The sequence below is a fragment of the Petromyzon marinus genome, chromosome 54 (genome assembly GCF_048934315.1).
Source record: "Petromyzon marinus isolate PM22_M1 ecotype Great Lakes invasive population chromosome 54, UKy_Petmar_22M1.pri1.0, whole genome shotgun sequence".
Classification (NCBI taxonomy): Eukaryota; Metazoa; Chordata; class Hyperoartia; order Petromyzontiformes; family Petromyzontidae; genus Petromyzon; species Petromyzon marinus.
The window spans coordinates 9,580,147-9,603,979 of NC_133720.1; the positions used below are offsets into that span (position 1 = coordinate 9,580,147).

At 56.4% G+C, this 23,833-nt stretch overlaps 1 protein-coding gene across 3 annotated transcripts in view; it reads right to left on the reverse strand.

Annotated features, from left to right (window-relative positions):
- Positions 1-23,833, reverse strand: part of LOC116954071 (chromodomain-helicase-DNA-binding protein 7-like) — a 107,450-nt gene that overhangs the window by 25,509 nt on the left and 58,108 nt on the right. For all 3 annotated transcript variants that reach the window (XM_076052165.1, XM_076052164.1, XM_076052166.1), the window contains 12 exons: positions 20,514-20,651; positions 17,956-18,077; positions 17,341-17,584; positions 16,183-16,359; positions 15,347-15,490; positions 14,171-14,432; positions 11,684-11,894; positions 4,650-4,845; positions 3,533-3,700; positions 3,140-3,319; positions 2,105-2,215; positions 351-550 (listed from right to left, as the gene is read on the reverse strand). In XM_076052165.1, coding sequence (XP_075908280.1) covers positions 351-550; positions 2,105-2,215; positions 3,140-3,319; positions 3,533-3,700; positions 4,650-4,845; positions 11,684-11,894; positions 14,171-14,432; positions 15,347-15,490; positions 16,183-16,359; positions 17,341-17,584; positions 17,956-18,077; positions 20,514-20,651 — 2,153 coding nt within the window. The remainder of the gene's footprint in view (positions 1-350; positions 551-2,104; positions 2,216-3,139; positions 3,320-3,532; positions 3,701-4,649; positions 4,846-11,683; positions 11,895-14,170; positions 14,433-15,346; positions 15,491-16,182; positions 16,360-17,340; positions 17,585-17,955; positions 18,078-20,513; positions 20,652-23,833) is intronic.

Sequence of the window (23,833 nt, forward strand, 5' to 3'; positions counted from 1 at the left end):
CACCGTTTCCCCGGTGCCGGCGCTTCCACAAACCGCACCAGGTACTCCCTTTGAAGGCCACGTTGCTTCGGGGATGGCTCAGAATCAGTTCACATTCCACGTACCACTGGTGATATCCACGGTCATGGACGGAATACAGGAAACGTTGGATTCGTAGCGCAATGCGCTCACCAATACACCACCGCACCCCATACAGGCGCACATGTGGAACGCTCGGCTCGCACTAACAGAACACACCACATTCACTGCGGTGAGGCCTCAAACCAACCCGCTGCATCTCTCCCGACTGACTCGTTTGTGGTCTACGACCGTCCCCACCAGCCCAGCAGTCTCCCCCCCAGTGCTCGTACCCGTAGATGAGGAGGTTCTTCTCGACGCGGAAGCACTCGGTGCGCGCGTATCCCGTGGCGCGGTCGTGGCTGCGGCGCGTGCGTGGCGTCGCCCGCTCGTCGTCGCTGTCGCCCTCCGAGAAGTCCAGATCCTCGCCCTTCACCGCGTCGTAGTGCCGCGTCTGCTTGCGCACGCGCGGTGTGTCGATAACCAGCGTGTTCTGCTCGCACGCACGGACATGGACACACGCAAGCAATTAGTTCCAAGTCCGACACGAGCGACGTACATTTCGGCGGCCCAGGTCGCCCTCGCCAAACGGAGACTCTATCCTGGTCTTTTGAGCTCTCAGCGAGTTAAACAAAATGACGACACCAGGCGTGTGAAAGATGCTTCACGATGCAAGGGCGGGTGTGCAATGATGAATTGAAGTGGAGCGGTGGCGCAGCGGTGAGTGCACCGAGCGATGAACTCGGGGATCCAGAATCAGAATATTTATTTATACTGCAGGAGGAATCCGATCAGCTATAAAGCTCTTTTTTTCACAGATGTCCAGTAGGGGCAGGTCAGAACGTTACAACAACAAACACAAAAGCACGCCAGGGGTGCAAAGTAAAGGAAAGGTAAACAAGTGACTTACAAAAATATGCGAACAAAATGTAACAAAAAAAAATTCTTAGCAGGTAAAGCCAACCGAGCTGTTAGCTTATCTTTCAGAAGTGACCTGGTCACAAAATGATAGCTCAACAAAAGTGGCTTATCATGTACAAATTTAAAGCAGTAAAATGATCTAAGCAATCTAAATATATATTTTTCTAAATGTGGCAGGGAAAAACCGGAGGACCCGGAGGAAAAATCCACGCGACCACGAGGAGACACGCAATACACCAAATATACAGCAGCAGCAGGCATCACGGTCGGGATCCAACCCACGACCTCCTGCATACCAGGCGAGGCAGTTAAGATCTCCAAAGCCACCGTGGCGCCCCTGAAATAAATAAATCCCAGTTGCGATTCCCGGCCACGGCTGACACCAGCGGCGAATGATATCTGAACAAGTTATGGCCACTCTCCTTCAACAATCCAGAACGACCGGTGTGGTAAAGTATGGTCAAGCAACCCTCATGACTGACATGGTGCGATGGGGGTGGGGGGAGGAGGCGGAGGCCTTCATCCAGTGGTTAATTTACAAAGTGCTAGGGCTGTACATCTATTCTTAGACACACACACTCAGAATTGCAAGCGTGGATCGATGATTACGTGAAAATTAAGTGCAAATGTTACATTCACACTTGCGGAACGAACCAAACTGCACAACCGAGAGGGACACTAGTGGCGGAACACACACACATATATAACAAGATAAAAATTCCTTGTACAGCCAAACAGACAGATGGGGGAAGTGCTTTCAGTGATCCCCTGTTAATTAATGCTGGTGCCAACGCACAAGCAGTTGGCAAGGCCGGGACCACACCCAGGCACCAGCTACTCATTTGTGGCCAAGTTGACCTATGGGAAGCCCAGAACCAGTTCAGAAAATAGTCACTGGTGTTGACCGTGAGTGGGAATCGAACTCGGGTTGCCGGGTTCATAGCGCGGCGTGCTAACCACCAGACTACAACAGACGGGGCCACACGTCACACGCATGCACTTTGTTGTCCTTCTCCCGCACCTCCGATGAGCACGGTTGGCTACGTACGGTGCGAAAGATGCTCAACGTACACAGGGACAATAACAAGCGGGGGGTGGTGGGGGGGGGAGCGGCTGGTGGACTCACCCTGCGGCTGAATGCGTCCGGGTCGACTTCCGCTTTCTTTGCCCACTTAGCCCAGAAGTTGGGGTCGTCCAGAGAGATGTCGTCCCGATTCCCCGATGCCACGAAGCTCGCCTGCCGTCGTGGACACACACGGGGGCGGGCATCGCCGACATCCACGTCATCGTTGTCAACATTATTCACATCATTATTCTCATTATCTTTCATCATTCGATCATCATCAACACTGATGACATCATCACACCATGGATCATCATTCTTAGGGTCATTGTTGGCAACACAAACTTCGTTCAAATCATCATCGCCACCATCACCACAAAAATCAACTTAACTTTCAAAGTAATTTGTATTCTCATCATTATCATCAGTATTATCACCATACTCATCATTCATCATCCCCGCCACCACGACGATCTCCAACACTATTATAACGAAAATAATGATCATAATCAGAGTCATCATTATTCTCATCTCCTGAATAACCAGACATAGGCAACGCGACGAGCTAGAGATGACACGGACACCACCAGGCCAAGGGCCAACAATACCAGGTATGAGCTCTACTCTTTGGACCGAGACCAAAGTTGAATATTATGCTGTTTGCTCCGTGCCCTTGTAATGGCTCTCCATGTTATTATTACATGGGGCACCACGGTGGTGAGATGTTAACTCCCCTGCCTAGTACGCAGGAGGTCGTGGGTTTGATCCTGACCCTGACGCCTGCAGCATATTTGGAGTTTGCATGTCTTTATTCCCGTGGTGGTCGCGTGGATTTATCTCGGGGCCCTTCGGTTTTTCCCTCCACATTTAGAATCAACGTCCCGCATCAGGAGTATTTGGCTGCGATCAAATTTCCACGTGATAAGCCACATCGTTGGGCTATCATTTTATATGGAGCGCAGTGGCTTCTGAAAAAGAGCTACATAGCTCGTTGGGCAATACCTGGTCAAATAAACGTAGTTTAGAGTTTAGTAGTTTAAATTATTAAACGTGCAATCAGGCACTGGCCACACGTGTGCCCGCGCGCCCGTACCCCACCTTAGCGAAGGTGGAGCCCTTGCCCTCTGTCTCGATGGTGATGGTGTGCGTGCGGCGCTGCAGGATCTGGTCGATGTCCTCCTCGCAGAACTTGGAGCTCTCGTCCTCCTCGTCCATGATGGCCCCGTAAGCGCCCTTCCTCAGCAGGTCCTCAATCTCCTTCTTGGACATCTGCTGCACCTGGCGGCCGGAGCAGAGGTACAGACGAAGAGAACGAGAGGGACACGCGCGCAACCGTGAGGGTCGCTTAACCGGCGGTGACGAGGCTTTGCAGAGACGCCACACGCGTCGCGTCTCCCCGTTCAATCGCCGGGCTCAATTACTTGCCGCCCGGATTTGCCCGCCCGCCCGCCCCCCGCTCATTCTTCTGTGCCAGTTTCTCCGCCGTCTCACCCCGTTGGTGGCGTTCTCCCGACCGCTCATGGACTGCAGCACGGCCTTGTCGAGGCCCAGCTTGAGGCTCGCCTTGTCGAACATCTCGCGCTCGTACGAGTTGCGAGTGATGAGCCGGTAAACCTTCACTGCCTTGCTCTGCCCGATGCGGTGGCACCGCGCCTGGGCCTGGGTTGGGTGGGGGGTGATGGGAGATGGGAGGAGTGGAAGATGGCGGAAAAACAGAGGCTCGTGGTATCACCGTCGTCAAAATCGCGAATCAAACTGAGAGGACTCTACGGAACGGCTGGGAAAGTAAAGGAATTGTAATGAATAGGTTGCCGAATCCGAGAAACTCGGAATTATCCGACCGAGATAGAACAATCCAGAGGATCCGATGACGTGAGTCACCTCATGACATCGTTTTGACTAAACGGACGTCACAGATAATTATAATTCAAGATGGAACTACATGTGAGAAATGTAAATTTAATTACATCGATAAAATTGCGTGAACAGAGAAGTGATACATTTAAATATGAAAATACAAACTCAAATTGGAAAAAAAAATCCGGCGTAAAAACATAACCTAAAAGGCATCCCTCGGGGGTACGTGTGTGTGTGTGTGTGCAAGACTAGGTCGACTCAGCCTCAAACGAGTACACTGTATAAACATCACCATTGCTGGGCGTGGTGCTGGCCCACCCACCCCCTCGTGTGCCGTGCCGGCCTTCGTAGGTGCTCGCTAACAGCACTTGCCCCAACAACCTATGAACCCTTTCCTATGACGTACGTGTACATCATAGGAATGGAATTGGACTAAAAACTAAAATACATTTATTGGTACGGCTTCAGATTGGAAGATGTACTGAGGTCCCACAAGGCCATGTGGGAGGGAGCGTGGCAGTTCGACACCAGCCATACCGTAGAATGCGGTCGTGCCTTTAAAAACAACGGCTCTCCAAATAAAATGAACGGCAAATAGTTTGCGCACGTTCAGCCGGTGAACCGGACACCCGCCACCCCGCAACTTGCAGACGTCTCGGAAGGGAAAAGGCTTCAGAGGCTAGGTGGGGAGGAGGATCCTCGTCTTCGTCCCTTGCAACGCTAGGAGCCCGCGTGCGCACCATCCTCTGACCTGCAGGTCGTTCTGCGGGTTCCAGTCCGAGTCGAAGATGATGCAGGTGTCGGCGGCCGTGAGGTTGATGCCGAGCCCGCCGGCGCGCGTGCACAGCAGGAAGACGAAGCGGTCCGAGTCCGGCTTGCAGAAGCGGTCGATGGCCGCCTGCCGCAGGTTCCCGCGCACGCGCCCGTCGATCCGCTCGTACGGGTACCTGCGGGCCGTTGGGGACGCGCGCTCAGTCGCCGTCGCGTCCGTCGGTCACGACGGAGGGTGGGGCGCGTCAAACGCTTTCTCGGCGCCATCGGCTGCCACCCCCCCCCCACCACCAAACTCTACCTCCCCTCCCCCCACCTCCTGGTGTCCCTGTCACAAGACTCGGTCATCTTACGCCGGGTGTGTTCCCACTGCCCGTCACTCCCTCATCTCTGTTCTCGCCCCTTCCTTTGTCCGCTGTTGTCTTCTGCCTTAGATGTTCTCGAGATCGACTTGTAATTGCACCGCTGCTGCTGCTGCAGGGGAGACGCGGGGGGGAGACGCGGGACGAGACGCAGGACGAGACGCGGGACGCGGGACGAGACGCGGGGGCGGGACGCGGGGGGAGACGCGGGACGCGGGGGGGGAGACGCGGGACGAGACGCGGGGGCGGGACGCGGGGGGAGACGCGGGACGCGGGGGGGGAGACGCGGGACGAGACGCGGGGGCGGAGACGCGGGGGGAGACGCGAGGGGGGAGACGCGGGGGGGGAGACGCGGGGGGGGAGACGCGGGGGGAGACGCGGGGGGAGACGCGGGGGGGGAGACGCGGGGGGAGACGCGGGGGGGGAGACGCAGGGGGGGAGACGCGGGGGGGGGGAGACGCGGGATGAGACGCGGGGCGCGATGGGAGACACGGGGGGGGGGAGACGCGATGGGAGACACGGGGGGGGGGGAGACGCGATGGGAGACACGGGGGGGGGGGGGGGGGGAGACGCGATGGGAGACACGGTGCGGTGCCGGGTGAAGCGTGCGTTGCGCCTGTGGGCCGCAGGGGGCGCCACCGCCACGCGCGGCAGAGTCCAACGTCCAACGCTCACGACTCGACCGCCTGCCGCAGCAGCAGCAGCAAGGTCACAGGAGCGTGGTCGTCAACTCCCGCGAGGACAAACATCGGAGTGGGCGAGGAGGAAGCGGTGAAAAATCCGTTCTCAGGATCCATCTCCGGCTCCAGAGACGGCCGCAAGTGTGTATTTGGTCGCTATAAATGTCCACGTGATAAGCCACTTCGTTGAGCTATCATTTGTGATAGCCAGGGTGCTTCTGACAAAGAGCTGTAGAACTCATTGAGCCTTACCCTTGGTGTAGCACACCCGTGGGGGTCAAGGCAAAGCACGAGTGACCTCTGGGAAAAAATCACCCCACACCGACCCCTTCAGCTCGGAGGGGCAGCCATTATACAGGTCACGCAATTATTGAATATTTTATGATTCCCAGCTACAACTGTGGCGGGGGATTTATCCAGTTCTGTAATTGCCGCTGCACACCCTCCCATCCCCCCTCCCCCAACGTCAAACGTCACCAACCCGCACTGACCAGCGTGGTGAAGTACGGTCAATCTCAAACAACTCCCGACATGAGAAGCCGTTCACCCAGCAGGGTATTGACAAATGGCTGCGCGCGCTTCTCACTCGTTGTAATACATTACACGTATGTACGTTGAACTTCTTTTGCACCGTACGTAGCCCAGCTGTGCTAATTGGAACGACAACACGATTCGCTCGCGTTAATAATCTGGACAACGAATCAAATCCTCGCCACCCCCCCCCCCGCCCCTTCCCCGTGCGACCGCGCTCGAGTCCGTGTTAGTTCGAGGTTTATCGCGGCGAGAGAGTGCCGTCGCCGCGCGCAATTAGAACGAGCAAGGCGTGCGGCCGCCGTGGTTTACAGCAGGCGGGCTAACGAGCGCCCGTTTAGGAGCGCCTGACCCCCCCCCCCCCCCCCCCCCCAGGGGTCACCCGCTCCGCACGCCCAGGCCATCGACGCGCCGTTGCATCTCGACTCCCAGTGATAGGCGAGCGCGCGGCCAAGGGTAAAAAAAAAACACCGTAAACATCTAAAGCGGCGTCGTTAAATCCGTGGTGGCTTCGGCGGGGGGGGGGGGAGGGAAGTAAGAGCGACGACCGCGTGCGTAGACGCGCCGCCCTAATTGGATTTTTCCGCGTCCGCTTCTCCCCCCATCCAGGTATAGCACGTGGGCCCGTCGAGCTCGCGCGCGAACTTTAATTAAGATGATGTATTTGTTGTACGCGCCCGTCGCCGGCCTGCCCTCCTTGTTACGTGGGACCCATGGGGGGGGGGGGGGGGGGGGTCCCTCGCGACGGGCTCCTCCTTGTTACGGTCGCGCGACGGCGGCTGAAACGTAAGCGGGCCACGTGGCCCAGCGGGAGAGCGGTGGGGGGGGGGGGGGGGTAACTCCTGGTTGGGGGGGAACTCGGCCATGATCCCTCCAAGATTTCCTCCAGAGGGGCTCTCTGCAGCTACCTCCAGCGGAGGCCTCCTTGCACCAGCAGTGGCGTGGGAGAGCAAGCACAAGAATACAAACCGCACTTTACGCTGCTCCGCATCTCGGCTGCATCGACCGCTCAACCCCCTACCCCCCCCCCCCCTGCAAAGCTCTCAGATGCTGTCAAGGCCCCCCCCCACCGCTCCTTCCGTTAGATCAAGATGCAGCATCACCACCACTGGCGCTGCTGCCACCGAGGCAGCTGCCGATTTCACCGGATCCCCGGCGAGCTCTGATGACTGGGACATAGGGCACTGTCGCGCCACCGACATGGACTCAGCCAGGGTGGTGGGGGGGGGGGGGAGCGGTCAGCGCTGGGGAATCGACCTCCTCGCCCACGCAGCGGCGGCGGCGGTGGAGAGGACACGGGGAGCAGGAAGAGGAGGGGGGGGTGTGGTGAGGATTGAGCTAAGACATAGGGGGTAGTCACACAAGCAGGTGGGGGCAAGGCTGAGCTGGGCAAGGCAGGGGGTGGGTACGGTCGGGGCAGGACAGGGAATGGCAAGGCAAGTCTGAGAAGGGCATGAGTAGGGGACGGTAAGGGTTAAGTAGGGCAGGACTGGTACAGGGAGAAATTAAAACTAAACTATTTTTTTATTTCACCAGGTAAGGCCCCATTGAGCTATGTAGGCCTTTTTCAGAAGCGACTTGGCTATCACAAATAATAGCCCAACGAAGTGGCGGCTTGTCGTGTGGATTGCTATAGCAGTCCAAATAGTCTCAACGCGTCATGTTGATTCTAAATGTGGAGGGAAAAACCGCAGGGCAAAAAATCTACGCTACCACCACGGGGAGAGACACGCAAACTCCAAATATACAGGAGTCAGAGTCAGGATCGAACCCACGACCTCCTGCATACCAGGCGAGGTAGTTAACATCTTGCCACCGTGGCGCCCCTAGAGCCTCTGGCTGCCCCACCCCCCCGCGTGTCAGAATGTGTCAGGTGGATGGGGAACGAGCCTCAATCCAAACGTTATCACCATCTGACCGGTGCATTTCAGATTAAAGAATGAATCATCATGAATCGCCGTCACAACTCCACTGTAATCATTCCATCTATATGGGGCGGTCGGAGTGGCAGCAAGAGGGAACGTGCCAAGGAGAACGTCTTTCACGGAGACGGAGCGATAAAATCGCCTCGTTCTCAGGTGCCGGATGGATCGAGACGGTGAAAGATGGCGACGCCTTGGGGAGAGGGGCCTTCATCCAGCAGTGGATTGATCATGGTCAAGTAATGACAGCTTTGTTTGGAGTGGGATTCCGCGATGCTGTCGTGACACACGCCACACGCACGCAAATGTTAGTGCCCACCTGAGGCTAAAAATAGACGTGGCGTAATAGCGCGTGTGCGTCTTCCCCCCTTGGCAATTTTCCAATTTTCAGTTTCGGACCGCTGAGCGCATGTGTGAGTGTGCGTGTGCGAGTGTGTGAGTGTGTGTGTGCGAGCGTGCACGTGTGTGCGTGTTCGTGTGTGCGTGCACGTGCGTTTGTGTGCGCGCGTGTGTACTGCGCGTGTGTACTGCGCGAGCATGTGTGCGCGTGCGTGCGTGCAGCTGCCCGTCGCGGTCGCCTCTCGCGACCCCAACTCGTGACCCCGAGCACACTGTACGCGCCGCACTGTACTATGCACCGCGCCAGGCCCGGTTGACCCCGCTCAGTTTCCAGGTCACGGACGGTGCCACGACGCAGCCGGACGGACAAGAGGAGCCATTAATCACGGTGGCGGCAGCGGTCCCACCTCTCCGCTCGCTCTCATCCCTCATCGCACACCGCTCCTCCTTCCTCTCCTCCCAGGGAGGCCGGGGCGGGAGAGAGGGACGGAGGAGGTCATCAGTGTTGGCAGTGGGCACAGTCGGGGTTGGAGAGGGGGAGGGAGGGGTGTGCTAGGGCAGGGGGGTGGGGGAGATGGGCGGTTGCGGCGTTGGCAGGTATAACGGTGACCCCGATCATAAAGGATCAAAATCGGAACAGGAGATAAGCAAAGCACATCAGGGTCCTCTGAGACTCGGGGAGAGGAAGGGAGGGAGGTGGAAGAGGGGCGGGTGGTAGGGGCGGTGGTGAGACCCTACTCTACACATCGGCCTGCCCCGCTCTACCCTTTGAATCCCTCCTCTCGCTCCACTCCCTCTGCTTCTGAATGAGCCGTCACGTGCATTCAGTGCTCATAGCCAATTGCCTTGCACGAGGAGCACGGTGTGGACAGGGGAGAGGGAGAAAATGGAGTGGGGGAGGGGAGTAGCGCTGAGGGTATAAGGGTATAAGAGTATAAGAGCATCAGTGTGTGTGTACGAGTGTGCGTGCGGGCGAGCGCAGCAGATGGCCAAGCTGCCTTGGCTTGCTGCCAATTTGGCAGGGATTGAAGGTGGGACGTGTGCCTATGTGCGAGTCTGTGCGAGTCTGTGTGTGTGTGTGCGCATGTGGGAGCGGTGGCAGTGGTGAAGGGGAGCGGTAGGGGAGCTGTGGCGAAGCGGTTAGCGCACTGCGTGATGAACAGGGCGACCCGAGTTCGATTCCCACTCATTGCCAACACCACTGATGATTATCTGAACTGCTTCTAGACCTCCGCGAGGTCGACTCGGCCTCAAATGAGTACCTGGTGCGGTGTCTAAACATCGCCGCTGGGGAGAGACAAAGACGGCCGGGCATGGCACTGGCCACCCACCGCCTCGTGTACCGTGCCGATACTTCACAGGTGCTCGCTAACAGCACTTACCCCAACAGTGTTTCAGGCTACACGGGGATCTTTGTCTCAGTCTGTGCGCGGGTGCTAACCCCGGCATAAGCCATTTAGCATCGTGGGGGGCCGATCCATCCCGACAGGCGGGACCCCCCCCCACCCCAGCCGCCCCCCCCCCCGCCACGATCGGCCGCCCCGCACCTCCTTCCCACACCGGCCTCCGCCGCACTCCATCACCCTTACGGTCTAAGAGATGGCGCCGGGGGCAGGGAGAGATGAATTATCTCGGCTTCCAAGATGGGCGGGGGGCGCCGTGCCCGTCGAGGTGAACTCGAGCGGGGGGGGACGAGGACGAGAGAAGAGAGCGGGAGAGAGAGAGGGAGAGAGAGAGAGAGAGGAGAGGTCTGGCTGGGTGAGGGCCCCGGACGCCGGAGAAGACGCCAACTTTCAAGATCGGTTTAAAAAACCATCACGTCTCTCGCGTTCCGACGAGAAAGTGAAAGTCGCTCGCGAAGAGGGGGGGGGTGCGGGTGGCGGGGGAAGCGGTGTGCGGGTTCCTGAGGGCTACCGGGGGCGGGCGGTGGGTGGTGGGGGCGTGACGGCACGTGGCTGCCCGATGCCTCCAGGGTACGCGCACGCGCGCACTGTCAGACGCTCGCACGCACGGACGGACAAGCCGGGGCGACCGGCGCGGCGCCGCGGCAGATGTCCCCGCAGCCATCACGGCCGGCCCGTCGCGTGCCCACAATCCGCCGCGCCACCCGCCTCCACTGCTGCCACCACGGTTCCCAGACCCCCACTCCCCCTCATCCCCCCCCCCACCCACCCAGCCCCCCCCCCCCCATCACCCCACACACCCACTCCCCACCGCTTTACCCAAAATCCTCGAGACCGGAGCAGCTGCTTGCGGAACGAGACCACCGTTTGAAAGACATCGCTCACGTGTTCGGACGTGGTTACAAAAGTCCAAGCACCGAGCACACAGCCGCACCCCCCTCCCCCCCCCCGACCCCCTCTTGCTCCTCTCCCACCATTACGCCTGCCAACTACCGCTCCAACTGAGCGTAATCGGTAGCCTGGCCGGCGCTCGCTAAAAGAGGCGCGTGCCACCTGGCACGGCGGCGAGCGGCGTTGGCACGGACGCGGCCGGTGCGCTGGGCGGCGGCCGCGCTTGTCGGCACCAACGCAAGCACAGCTCCGACACGGCAATAGGATGTGGGTGTTAAACGGCGTCCTCGGTGCGACCGCGTCTCGAGGGGCCGCTGCAGGGAACCAGCCTGGAGTTTGAGCAGACCGGACCGCCGTGGGACGATCGCCGCAACGTTTCCCCCCACCCCGCCCCTCCTCCCATTGATGTTTTGTGCACAAGCACCAAGACAAAGATCGGCCGTATATACCCTTTACAGACTGTTGGAGCTGTTGTCGTTCACACCACCCCCCCCTCTTGCATACCCGTGCCGGCCTTCACAGGCGCTCGCTAACAACACACTTACAAGCGTGCCGCGGACACTCACGCCAGGGAAGGCGTGAGTGGGTGGGCTTGCGGGTAGGCTGGCGAGTGATCTCGTGGGCGAGCTATCGGGTGGACTAGCGGCGAGGCGAGTCGGTGGGCTAGTCGGTGGGCAAGCGGGTGGCTTAGCAGGTGGGTTTGTAGATGATGTTGTTGAGTGGGCTGGTGGACAGGATAGGAGGCGACTAGGCTAGCGGGCGGGCTAGAGGGTACGGATGTACATTGAACTTCTTTCGCAAAGTAACATAGCCAACCGTGCTAACCGCAGGGCGGGCTAGCGGACGGGTCGTCGCGTGGGCCATCACGCGGGGCCAGCAGCCTCACCGGCGATTGATGAGGTAGTCTTCGAGGATGTCGAGGCAGCGCACCATCTGCGAGAAGACGAGCACCTTGTGCCCGCCGGCCTTGAGTTTGGGCAGGAGTTTGTCGATCAGCACCAGCTTGCCGGCCGCCTGGATCATGGCCTGCAGGTGGAAGTCCATGGCGTCCACCCCGTGCGACTCGCGGAAATCCTCCAGGATCTTCTCCTCCGCACCTGCGTGCAAGGTCACAAGGTCACGGGGTCACAAGGTCATGGTGAGTCGTGGCTGAGAGAGAGGGAGTGGTCCGTGGCGTCGGAATCGCCGCACGAGGAATCTGTTTTTTTTTTGGTTCGTCTGTGCCGTACGAAAGGTGTCCTCGGGTGACCCCCGCAGCAACTAGAGACGCCAACACTCGCGACAATGAATCGCCGGGAAAGGCAAATCATAACACCACTAAGTAGTGAGCGATCGCAACGTGGCGAGATGTTAACGACCTCGCCTGGTATACAGGAGGTCGTGGATTCGATCCCAACCCTGACGCCTGCTGCTGAATATTTAGAGTTTGCATGTTCTCCCCGTCGTCGTGTGGATTTTACTCGGGGTCCTCCGGTTTTGTCTTCCACTTTTAGAAACATGTGTTGAGTATTTCGATAATTTGGCTGCTATAAATGTCCACACAATAAGCCACTTTAAATTTTGATTTAAAGCTTTCGTGACTGCAGTAATTCATATTCTTAGCTCTTTCGGTAAAGTCACGTTGAAGGGAAACAATAAAATAATAATAAAATATATATAAAACAATAAAAAATTCTCACGACGTTTCGACCATAACACAAACGGTCGTCATCAGGTGTGACGACCGTTTGTGTTATGGTCGAAACGTCGTGAGAATTTTATTATTGTTTTATATATATTTTATTATTATTTTATTGTTTCCCTTCAACGTGACTTTACCGAAAGAGCTAAGAATATAATAAGCCACTTTATTGAGCTTCCATTTGTGGCCAGGTTGCTTCTTAAAAATAGCTATATAGCTCAGTGGGCCTTACCTGGTAAAATAAAACGTCTTTTATAACGTCTGATTTATTCATTTATGAGCTTATAGCCCCTTGTCACATTCACTGCCGGATGAATACCTCACCGCAGAGTTATGTGTAAGTCACGGTGGCCGTTTGACCATACTTCATCAGCTGGTTGGTGAAGTGGGGGGGGGGGGGGAGGTGGTCAGCTTGTTCAGTTGGGATGTCCTTCTCCACTGACGTCAGCCGTGGCCGGGAATTGGGCCACCTGGTACCGCAGCGCGGTGCGGTAGGCGGACGACTGCTCCGCTACCAGTTCCACCGCGCTCTCCATGATGCCGAAAACACTCACAAACCCCCCAATGTTTATTTCTGTTTAGAACCCACAGTGGGCAGACGAGCTGCAAAAGAGTTAACCAATTCACCCGTTACACAGCACCAATCGTTACCCCCGACAGCCAATTAACGCACATCTGACGGATCGAAAGGTGGTGGAACAGATTCAGGCTGTACCACCTGCAACGGGGAGGAGACACCACACGGTCGCGGATCGTATCTTTTATGATTTAAGATCACGGTTGCCGTACTCAGGCCTCTGGGTACCAGAAACGCCAAGTGGCCGGTGACAAACAGCCCTAATTTCAAGGCGTGATGGATAAAGAGCAAACGATTTCCTTGAATTGAGCAAAGGGTTAACCACCGTGAGGGCGTTGGGATACTCCCAAGCGGAGAGCAGTCCGAGGGAATGAATCAGAATATCAGAATTGGAATATTTATTTGTACAGGAGGAATCCGATGTCCGGGAGTGTGTTGAGCGAGCGAGTGAATGAGTGGGCGAGTGGTTGAATGAGTGAGTGGGTGCGAGTGGGGGTGTTGCTGTGACCTGCAGTGTGGCAGATGAGACGATGACAGTCGGCAACGAGTTAACGTCACGGCAACGGTTACCAAGTCAGTAGCGATAGAAGAGCGATACGGAGGCGACTGATTGCCGGTCGAGTGAGCGAGAGATTTCAGTTAATTGGCGAGCGCTGGCTTATCAACCACCCTGACTGCTTTACTCCAAATTCTATCCCAGTGCAGTGAGCTGGAACCAGGGGTTCTGGTCGCCACCACAGGCAATAATAGCCAAAAAGTGCAGCCCTGCATCTGCTTGCTCACGCCACTGCTGGTGAAAAGGGGCCTCCACAACAGCAAACTCTAGAGGGGGTATTTGCTCTACTCTCGTATGTGTCTGCATGTTGAACTTCTTTCGCACCGTACGTAGGTGGAAGGACCGCAAACTAGCAACTCTTCCCGCACTGACCAGACGTGTTCGCAGATTCTGGCGTACCCACACTTCACCCCACCACACGCGGCCTTGCCGATCGCCCGACTGTGACGCACGCATTAACGTGCCGCTGACCGTCAACACCGCGTCAGCGTCCGACGCCCGCCACCAGCCCCCCATCCCCCCCCTGGGTGCGACGACCGTCAGCCTGCCAGCGTCGTACCGTTGATGAGGTACGGGTGGTTGCAGCACTTGCGCAGCTCCATCATGGTGTTCATGAGGTTGGGCAGGTTGGCCTGGCCGCCCGACGCGCCCTTGGCCAGGAAGGAGAAGTTGCGCTCCAGGATGGCGCGGTAGTACTTCTTCTGGATGTTGGTGAGCTCCACCTCGACGATCGTCTCCTCCTTGGGCGCCAGATTCTTCTCCACGTCCTCCTTGAGACGCCGCAGCATCATTGGCTTCAGGATGGCCTGCAGCTTCTGCACCTGTGGGGCCGGCGAGAGGGGAGGGCACGGGTGGGGGGGGGTCGGCGTCAACTCGGCGACGCGCCCCGGCGGGGGAAGGAGAGTTGGAGTCGCCGTGGTGACGCCGACACAACGACGGCGACGCCGGCACGGGAACTGAATCGCGGACGGTTTTGTGACAAAGAAGCGGGCACGGAGGGAGCAGCGTCGGAGGTGGGGTTAAACGAGGTCGGATTATGTTCAGCGAGGGGAGAGCTCGAGTACCAGGGACTGATAGGTTACGTTTAGGGGTAACGTTATGATCAAGGGTGGGACCAGCCATTGGTTCTGATGAAACCCCTATGACCTTAACCATGACCAACGATTTTATTTTTATTTTACCAGGTAAGGCCCACTCAGCTTTAGAGCCCTTTATCAGAAGCGACTTGGCCACAAATTATAGCTCAACGAAGTGGTTTATCATGTGGACATTTGTAGCAGACAAACACTATAAACGTGTGGAGGGGAAAACCCAGAGAAAAATCCACGTGACCACGGGGAGAGAGAGAGAGAGAGACACCTGAAACTCCAAATATACAGCAGCAGGCGTCAGGGTCGGGATCGAACCCACAACCTCCTTCATACCCAGCGGCAGCGTTAACATCTCGCCACCGCAGCACCCCACCAGCCACTCGTACTAGTTGGTTTAATGGTAAGGGTTGAATGGGCAGGACATGTACGAGTAGCTGTTGGCGAATTGGTTCGGGTCAGGAGTTCGGAGTGGCCTGGTTCAGACGTGCGAGACATTTCGCTTCACACGCCGAGGGGGTGTTGTTCGTGGCAAAACGTCTCTGACAATCCAAAGAAGCTCCCCCAACACGCGTGGAGCCAAAACGTCGGGAGGTCGTGCCCAACGACTCGCCGGTTACTGAGCGGGGGGGGGTGACGGCGCTTGCCTGCTCCTCCGTCTTGAGGTCGCCGTACTCCTCGAGGAACGCCGGCTCCGACGGGAAGCGCGCCGGCTCCAGGAAGTTGAGCAGGCTGAAGAGCTCCTCCACGGTGTTCTGCAGCGGCGTCCCCGTCAGCAGCACCTTGTGCTCCTGGTTTCGTGCGCACGCAAGGAAGGTTTGACCGGGACGTTAGGACGAGGCGCCAGAGAACTTTCCCGGTACTTCCGATTAGCACGCTCGGCCACGTACGGTGCGCGAAAGGCGTTCAACATACGTACACGCAGCACATACACGAGATACGCCAACCAAAAACGCTGAGAGTGTTGTGCCGACTTTTGGTCAGTGTTGAATCTACAAAAAGTTCACCGATGAACCGGAAAGACCCCGAAGGACATGGAATGTCTCGGTGAGTGAGTGGAATGTCTCGGTGAGAAAAGGAAAAATCTCGCGCCCAGAGAGGAGCCGGCGCGGGGGCCATCACGGCGGGTGGTTTTCAAACGGCTCTTGCCGAACCGGAAGCAAATGGCGATCCCGCTGGCCTCACAAGACACCTGAACCCGGCTCGGGGCCAAGCAGGGCCAAGGATGGGGAGGATGACGCGTTGATCTAGCGAGACCTCAGTGGGTAGGACAACGCGAGGACGTGGCGTCACCGCGTCTCGGCACCAGCGGCAGTGGAAATATAAATCATAATCGGTTGTATAGCGGAGAGGTACGACGAGTGAGACGGAGAGAGGGCCTCGGAGGGACAGGGGTGGTGTGATCCCTGGAGGGACAGGGGAGGTGGTGGTGGGCCCCGAGGGTTACAGGGGTGGTGGTGGGCCCTGGAGGATGGCCACCCACCAGATTGAGCTGCTTGAGCCCCTCGAGGAGCTTGCAGTTGCGGTTCTTGAGGCGGTGCGCCTCGTCGATGATGACGCAGCGCCAGCCGATGTCGCGCAGCTCGGGGCAGTCGGTGAGGATCATCTCGAAGGTCGTGATGATGGCGTCGAACTTGTATGCGCAGGGAATGGCGCGGCCCTGCCCAAGGAACGCACGGGCCGGTTAAGGCGCCAGCGATTTGTGCAAAGCCCGGTCCGACGGGGGTCGGCAACCACATCCAGAAAACCTCTCGCTCATAATCGAGGTTTTTTGTGTTGGATCGCGTAAATATAATAAATGTTGTGTCGTTAAAACCCGCCACCACCCGACACGGCCAACTAGTAAACGTTGCCGTGTAAACAGAACGTGCCAATTCGTCACTAGTACAGCACGCCGGTGTGTTGGAGAGCCAAGCCACAACATTTAGCATCCGTGTTAAACCTCTTGCTGTTAGTATGGATATTTTAGCACCTCCGATTGTTACGGTTGGCTACGGACGGTGCAAAAGAAGTTCAACGTACAAACATAGAGTTCAGTCTACCAGTGACGTATAATCGGTGAGGAATGAATCCCCGGGTGGAATGATTCACCCGTGGTGCTCTCCCCCCCCCCCTCGTCCAAACCGGACCCCGGTAATTCAATGAACTCCCGAGATTCCACGTCACTATTCCGTGTACGAATTGCTGTAGTTTCTGTTATATTTTGTTTAAACACATTGTGGCTAATGTAGTGACCACTATCGGCTGAAGGAGTCACGAGAACCGATGACATCCCGTGTATCATGAACTCGATCATCAATTTGAATCTACAAAATAATTTTGACTCGATTTAAATAAACCCTTTGCCGGCACCACGAGCTCTGACCAACCCACAACCCACCTCGTGACACCATCTTTTTTGTCGAGTTTTCGACGCCGCATCTTGGGTGACACGTGGGTACAAAGCCCGTCCCCCCCCTTCCAAATATATTTTGGCCAGCGCGGAAGAGCAGGCGGTGGGAGATGCTCTCGTTGTTGGGCTCTCAAGCGCACCCTCAATGAGCTCCCTCTAGCGCAAGTCCAGTTGCGTCGTGACCGTCTGCCGTGAATTGCGATCGCGATACCCGGTCACGCGTTTTGTGTAGCAAGGTGGGGGACTCACCTGCTCGTCGCGGTGGTGCATCTCGTACTGCTGGATGATGTGGCGGCTCGCCAGGCTGCCGTGGTACACGATGGCGTTCAGGTCGGTCCACGTGCGGAACTCCCGCTCCCAGTTAGCGATGGTGGAAAGCGGCGCGATGATGAGGAACGGCCGACGGATGCCCACGTACACCATCTCCTGCAGGAACGTGATCGACTGGATCGTCTTTCCCAACCCCATCTCGTCCGCCAGGATGCAGTTTTGCCTGTGGGGGACACGGGACGTATGAACGGACGGCCGGATAGACGGACAAATCGGACATACGGAGAGAGACAGACAGACGAAACGATGTATAGACACACAGACAGACAAATGGACAGACAGACAAATGGACAGATGGAAATTAAGCCAGGCAGACCGACAAACCGACGCAAAGATGGGGGACCGACGGATGGACAGACAGTTAGTCGGACAGATGAAACGAACAAACGGAAAAACACACACGGACAGAATGACGGAAAAACAGACTGACAGACAGACGGGCGCCCACGGTGTAAATGGCGCGAGCAGTAACAGCACGTGGCGTCCCCGCCATCCCGTGGGGAGGAGAGAGGACGTGGGGGGGGGGGCACTCACTTTTGGTACCAGTTGAAGAGCAGCCAGTTGAGGCCCTCCAGCTGGTACTCGCGCAGCTGGTTGCCGTTCTTGTAGTCGCGCGAGCGCTCCAACTTCACCCACTCGTTGGCCGGCGGCCGGTCCTGCAAGGCGGTGGGCGGGGGGGGGGCACGGGAACGCATTGAGGGCTGAGCGGATCAAGCAGTGGGAACGCCACCCCACCCACTCACAACAGGCGGTATACCGGCAGTCCTCGACTTACGAACAACAGGGTTACATTCCTGAGAGCCGATCGTAAGTCGGTTAGAATCTCTCAGAACTCAATGTTTGATTGCACTTACGGGTAAGTGTTATAAAACGCGTTACGGTTCGTTTTGTGATTTCTACGATTTCTTACCTTTTTAAAAATGTATTAGTTTGTATTAAAAAAAATGTCTTTCCCCGATGCGTTACGTCTGCCACGGAGACAGAGTGTGTGTTTTTTGTTGATGAAACCAGAACTTAAGAGCTTCCCTCGCAGGGTCCTTCAAAATAAATTAAAACTCAACTGTCAAGAAAGAGAAGCGTGGACACACTCATAAGGCGAGATATTGTACATTTGCATGTAACACTAATAAATACTGCATAATAAAAAACGTTAAATAAAGTAACATGAAAAAAAGTCACGTTTATCGCCTCGAGTCCTGGCGATGGCTTGCTTGTCGGAGACGCCGCGACTCATTACATCCCGCGGAGGATCGCTCCGCCGAGCAAAACAGCTCCGCGAGTCGGTTCGCGAGTACGACCGAACGTTCGCAAGTCGGATGGTCAAAAATAATCACGCCTTATGGCGGTTCGTGCGTAAGTGGGACGTGCGTATCTCGGGGACTGCCGGTAGATACAAGCGTGCCCGGCACATATCGCAAAGACAAAGATCCCCCACCCCCCCCCCTGTTTGGCCTCAGACTGTTGAGGAAAGTGCTGTTATAGCGAGTAGCACCTATGAAGGCTGGCATGGCACTGGTGGGGGGGGCCAGCACCAAACCCGGCCACATTTTTCTGCCCACAGGCGATGTTTACACACTGCACCAGGTCCTCATTTGAGGCCGAGTCGACCTAGGGGAGGCCCAGGACCAGTTCATATCATCGTCACTGGCGTTGGCCTTGAGCGGGATTCGAACTCGGATCGCTGGGTTCAGTTGCGCAGCACGCTAACCGCTGTGCCACCTCTCCCCACGTATAACACAAGCACACATTCTCAAATACAAGTGCTCAGATAATGCACACACGCAAACACAAAAGTACAAATAAACAAAGATCCCCATATAGCCTCATTACACAGAGGGTAATGTGGTTAGCGAGCACCTATTAGGGTTGGAACGGTAAACGAGGTGATGATGCCAGTAGCATGCCCGGCCCAGCTGTCTCCCCAGTGCAAACACGCACAAATGCTCGTAAGCATGCGCATACACACCCAAATGCATTTATGTGCACACAAGCACACACAACCGCACGCACAATGTATGTGCGCACACACGCTCACGCACGCCGATGAATGAATGAAGGCATGTGCGCACAGACGGACGCAATGGAAATGCACGCATGCACCGCGCGCACACACACACATACACGCATATACACACACGCATATATACACACACGGATATACACACACGCATATACACACACGCATACACACACACGCATATACACACGTGTGGGCGTGGGCAAAAACAAACATCGGTGAGTGCTTGGTAGTCCAAATCACAGACCACGGATCGGACCAGAATTAAACACTGCCCTCACTCACCACCCCCACCGACGCCTCTCCCCCCTCCTCACCACCAGCCTCACCACCATCCTCACCCCAACACCGCCGCCTCCCTACGGGGGGTCCCCCAATTTCCACGTCTGCCAGACTTCCTTTTGCACGTGGAGTCCCGACGACGTCAATTAGCGCTCGACGTTACTTTCGCGCGCCTCCCACGCGGCCCGCGGCAGCTCCACCGCCGTCACAGCTGCGTGCGGGGGCCGCTTTTGACGGCTGGCACCGGGTGCTCGCCAATCCGGTTGGCGCTGCCATCGTGGGCTGGCGCACATGGCCAGTCCGCTAGCCCCCACCCCCCCCCCCAAAGTGATAACTCGAGGTGAACTCCTCTCTCTCTCTCATCTCTCCGAGCGAGCGGAGAGAGGGCACGCGGAGTGTTGTACCACGACTGTGCCCAGTGCATGTAGTGCCAATACGGGGGGGGGGGGCAGCCATGCCATTCTGGTAGTCAGCAGAGATCTCCTCAATATCGCTTTAACTCCTCAAGCCATCCACAAGCTCACTCGCCAACCTTGGCGCGAACACAGAAACACGCGCACGGATAAATGCTGCCCATCAACTCCACACCATACGAAAGAAGAAAACGTAAGCATGGGCACTCTGCGAGCCCACGGTACCAGTCGGGTGGGAGTGTAGTTTCAGCAGGAGTGGAAGTTTGCAGGGTCACTCCGGACCGGACAACTCTAGTGGAGTTTCATAAAAAACCACACCCACTCTGGACCGTACCACTCTGGTGGTCACACACACACACCACCCCCACTCTGGAGCATACCATTCTGGTGGTGTCCAGTTTGCAGGTGCGTAGTTGCTCGAACTCGGTGATTTTGGTGGCGTCGACGTCCTCCCGAAGCTCCCAGGTGCTCTCCTCGTACGGCAGGGAACACCACTTCACCAGGAAGTACGTCACCGGCTGCAGGCGCACACACACACACACACGCATAAACACAACAATCCCCCGTGTAACCTTGAATAGACTTTTGGGGCAAGGCAATATCACATGTAAACAGAACCCCGTTCTGCCCTGTTACATATAATAAACGTTTTTCAATCATCAGCCAAACTGGCTTTCCACACCAATGTTTTGTGTGTAGTGTTGTTGTCCTTCCCCCGCATCTCCGATTAGCACGATTAGCTACGTACAGTGTGAAAGAAGTTGTACATACACGCATACAACATTCAGCAGCAGCATTAGTTTAAGGAGGCAATTTCAAAATTGGTTTTGCCCTCCTCAGGCCTCATCGGCTGACCCAAGCTTGGGTTGCCACATGTTATTGGCATGACCACCTGCACTAAACTATTTAACTCAAAAGGCAAGAGAGTGCACACAAAGTAGAGATGCGTCGTTTATCACGGAAGGATCGCCCGAGGTAGTCACGTTGTGTAACGGACTCTGCTCCGGTGTCTCCACGTGTTTAAATCATCGGCCTGCTGGGGCGAGAGCTCTGTCTGCGAGCACATATTAAGGTCGCCGCAGTGCACGGGGGGGGGGTGGTGGGGGCGGGGTTGGTGTGTGGCAAACACCATGCCCAGCCACCTTTGTCTCTCTGGCAGCAATTTTTTCAAGAACCCGCGTGACCAGCATGGGGGAAGTATGGTCAAACGATTCCCCGTGACAATTGTTACAAAAAATAAAACTGAACCACCGAGAAGATTTAAATTTTAATTGGTGCTCCGAGGCGGGGAGTTACAACGGCACCGGAACGCAAGGCGCCAAAACCACGGCGCCGGGGAGCAACGCCGAGCGGCACAACACGGCGCTGCGTTTGAGAAAACACCGCTAAACGCTGGCTAATTTAAATCTTTAATAACAACGTTTAATAAATAACAGTGTAGGTCCCACTCACACGCGCACATGACAAAACACAATTTACGCGCGCACGTGGCAAGCGAACAGCTTCGCCGGGTTAATTAATTCGTTTCTCAACCGCCATGCGCACCAACACCACCACCACCACCACCGTGAGCGCTCCGATAGCCTCGCGCGCTGCTTGTGCGGCTGCCGAGCGCTCAAAAACGTTTTTTGCTGCCTACGCTTCTGCCACCACCATCACCACGATAACCTAACCAACCCCACCGTCACTACCACGTTTACCGAACAGCTACCGTGATAACCTGACCACCACCACCGCCGCCGCCGCCGCCGCGACAATGCACCACCGGCATGGCCAGCACCAATCATCGGACCATCACCACCTCCACCACTAACATTAACGCCGCCAACACGGTCACTGCTACCCACTGCCAAAGCACCATGACTGCTGACAACACTACTGCCACACCACCATCGCCCTTCCTCCCATCGCCAACCCCACTCCAACTGCCCACACCACACTACCGGCACTACTATCATCACCAGAACCACTACCACCAACAGACAAAGATCCTCCCCATATAACCAGAAGATACTTTTGGGGCAGGTGCTGTTAGCGAGCACCAATGAAGGCCGGCACGGCACACAAGGGGGTGGGGGGTGACTAACAACACGCCCGGCCGCCTTTGTCTTCCCAGTGGCTGATGTTTTCACACTGTGCCAGATACTGATTAAAGGTTGAATCGACCTAGGGGGGGACCAAAACCGGTTTGAATATTCACCACCGTGATTGGTTGTGAACGGGAATTTAACTTGGGTCGCTTGGTTCGTAGCGCAGTTGCGCTAACCACTACGCAACCGCTCTCCCCATTACTAATACCACCGACCACTATCACCCAGCACAACAAACCCTGCCTCACTGTGACCCCCCCCTTTAAACCTTCACAGCCACCCTCCCTCCCATCACTTCTCGCTGGGCTGACACCCCCCCCTCCCCTCCCCCACCTCCTCTCCCCCCCTGTTTACACCCCCCTCCCCCCCCGGGAGCCCCTGCTGCCTGCTCTTGATTAAAAACCCTGTACGCGCCGCGCGTGCGCGAGCACCGTGTGTTTGGGCGACAGATGGCTTATTAATCAGCGAAGCGCGCTCCGAAAAAACCCCAAAGCAAGGGTCCTTAACCCGTGTCTGTGCACGCGGTGAGGACGCGTGGACCGGCGCACAGGCGTCGAGCGGCACCGCGCCTCCACGCGGTGCACAGAATCGGTGGGGAGCATTCTTCCGATAGACGGGAAGACAGTCGGGCATCTGTCTCTACGCGAGTCTATGGGCCCCCCGATGTGAGCATGAGAGGCGGTGGGTCTCTACGCGAGTCTATGGGCCCCCCCCCTATGCGAGCATGAGAGTCTTGGACGGCGGCAGGGAGCCAACAGCACGGACTGCGGAGTGGGGGGCGGGGGGGCAATTCCCGGGCCATGTGGTAGCAGAGGAGCGAGCGACCTCCCTCCGATGAAACATAAGAATAGGTTTCAAGCTTTCGTGACTGCAGGAATCCATACTCTTTGGTTCTTTCGATAAAGTCACGTAGTTAGAAATAAAATATAATCAAATAAATCACGACGTTTCGTTCGCAACACAAGCGGCCAACGACCGCTTGTGTTGCGAACGAAACGTCGTCATTTATTTTATTTCTGACTACGTGACTTTACCGAAAGAACCAAAGAGTGGAGTATAAAAATAGGTGCTTTACCCTTTCCGGCAATGACACAGAAGGTTTTAAGATGTTCAAACACTAAATAGAAACCTTTTGTGCAAGGAATCAAGCATGCATTAAACCACACATACTTGTGGCAAAACATGCAAACAAACACGTTCTGATAATGTATGATGCATTGTCTTTGTAACTGATTGGCCTACACCAGAAACAGCCGTCTTTATGGCCTAGTCTCACCAGTGTTAGATCAGAGAACGCCAAAAGGCGAACAGTAGAAAGGCAATAAAAGTATCGGAACACTTACAGCTCGGGTAAAGCAGTTATATCTATGGGATACCTTTCTGCGAGCATCCAAAATGATGAAAAATAAGAACGGGTACTCCCAATACCAATTCCCGTGACCCACTCCGACCACACCCGGGCACTTGCAGGCAAAGCCCTCCCACCGCCCCCGAGCACGCGCCAGCCTCAAAGCCTGCTTAGCGCTTCCGAGGTCCGACGAGGTGACGACTCGGTCAAGGCCTGACGTTGCAGGCGAGTCGTTGTGGACATACAGCGGGGCACAACGTGC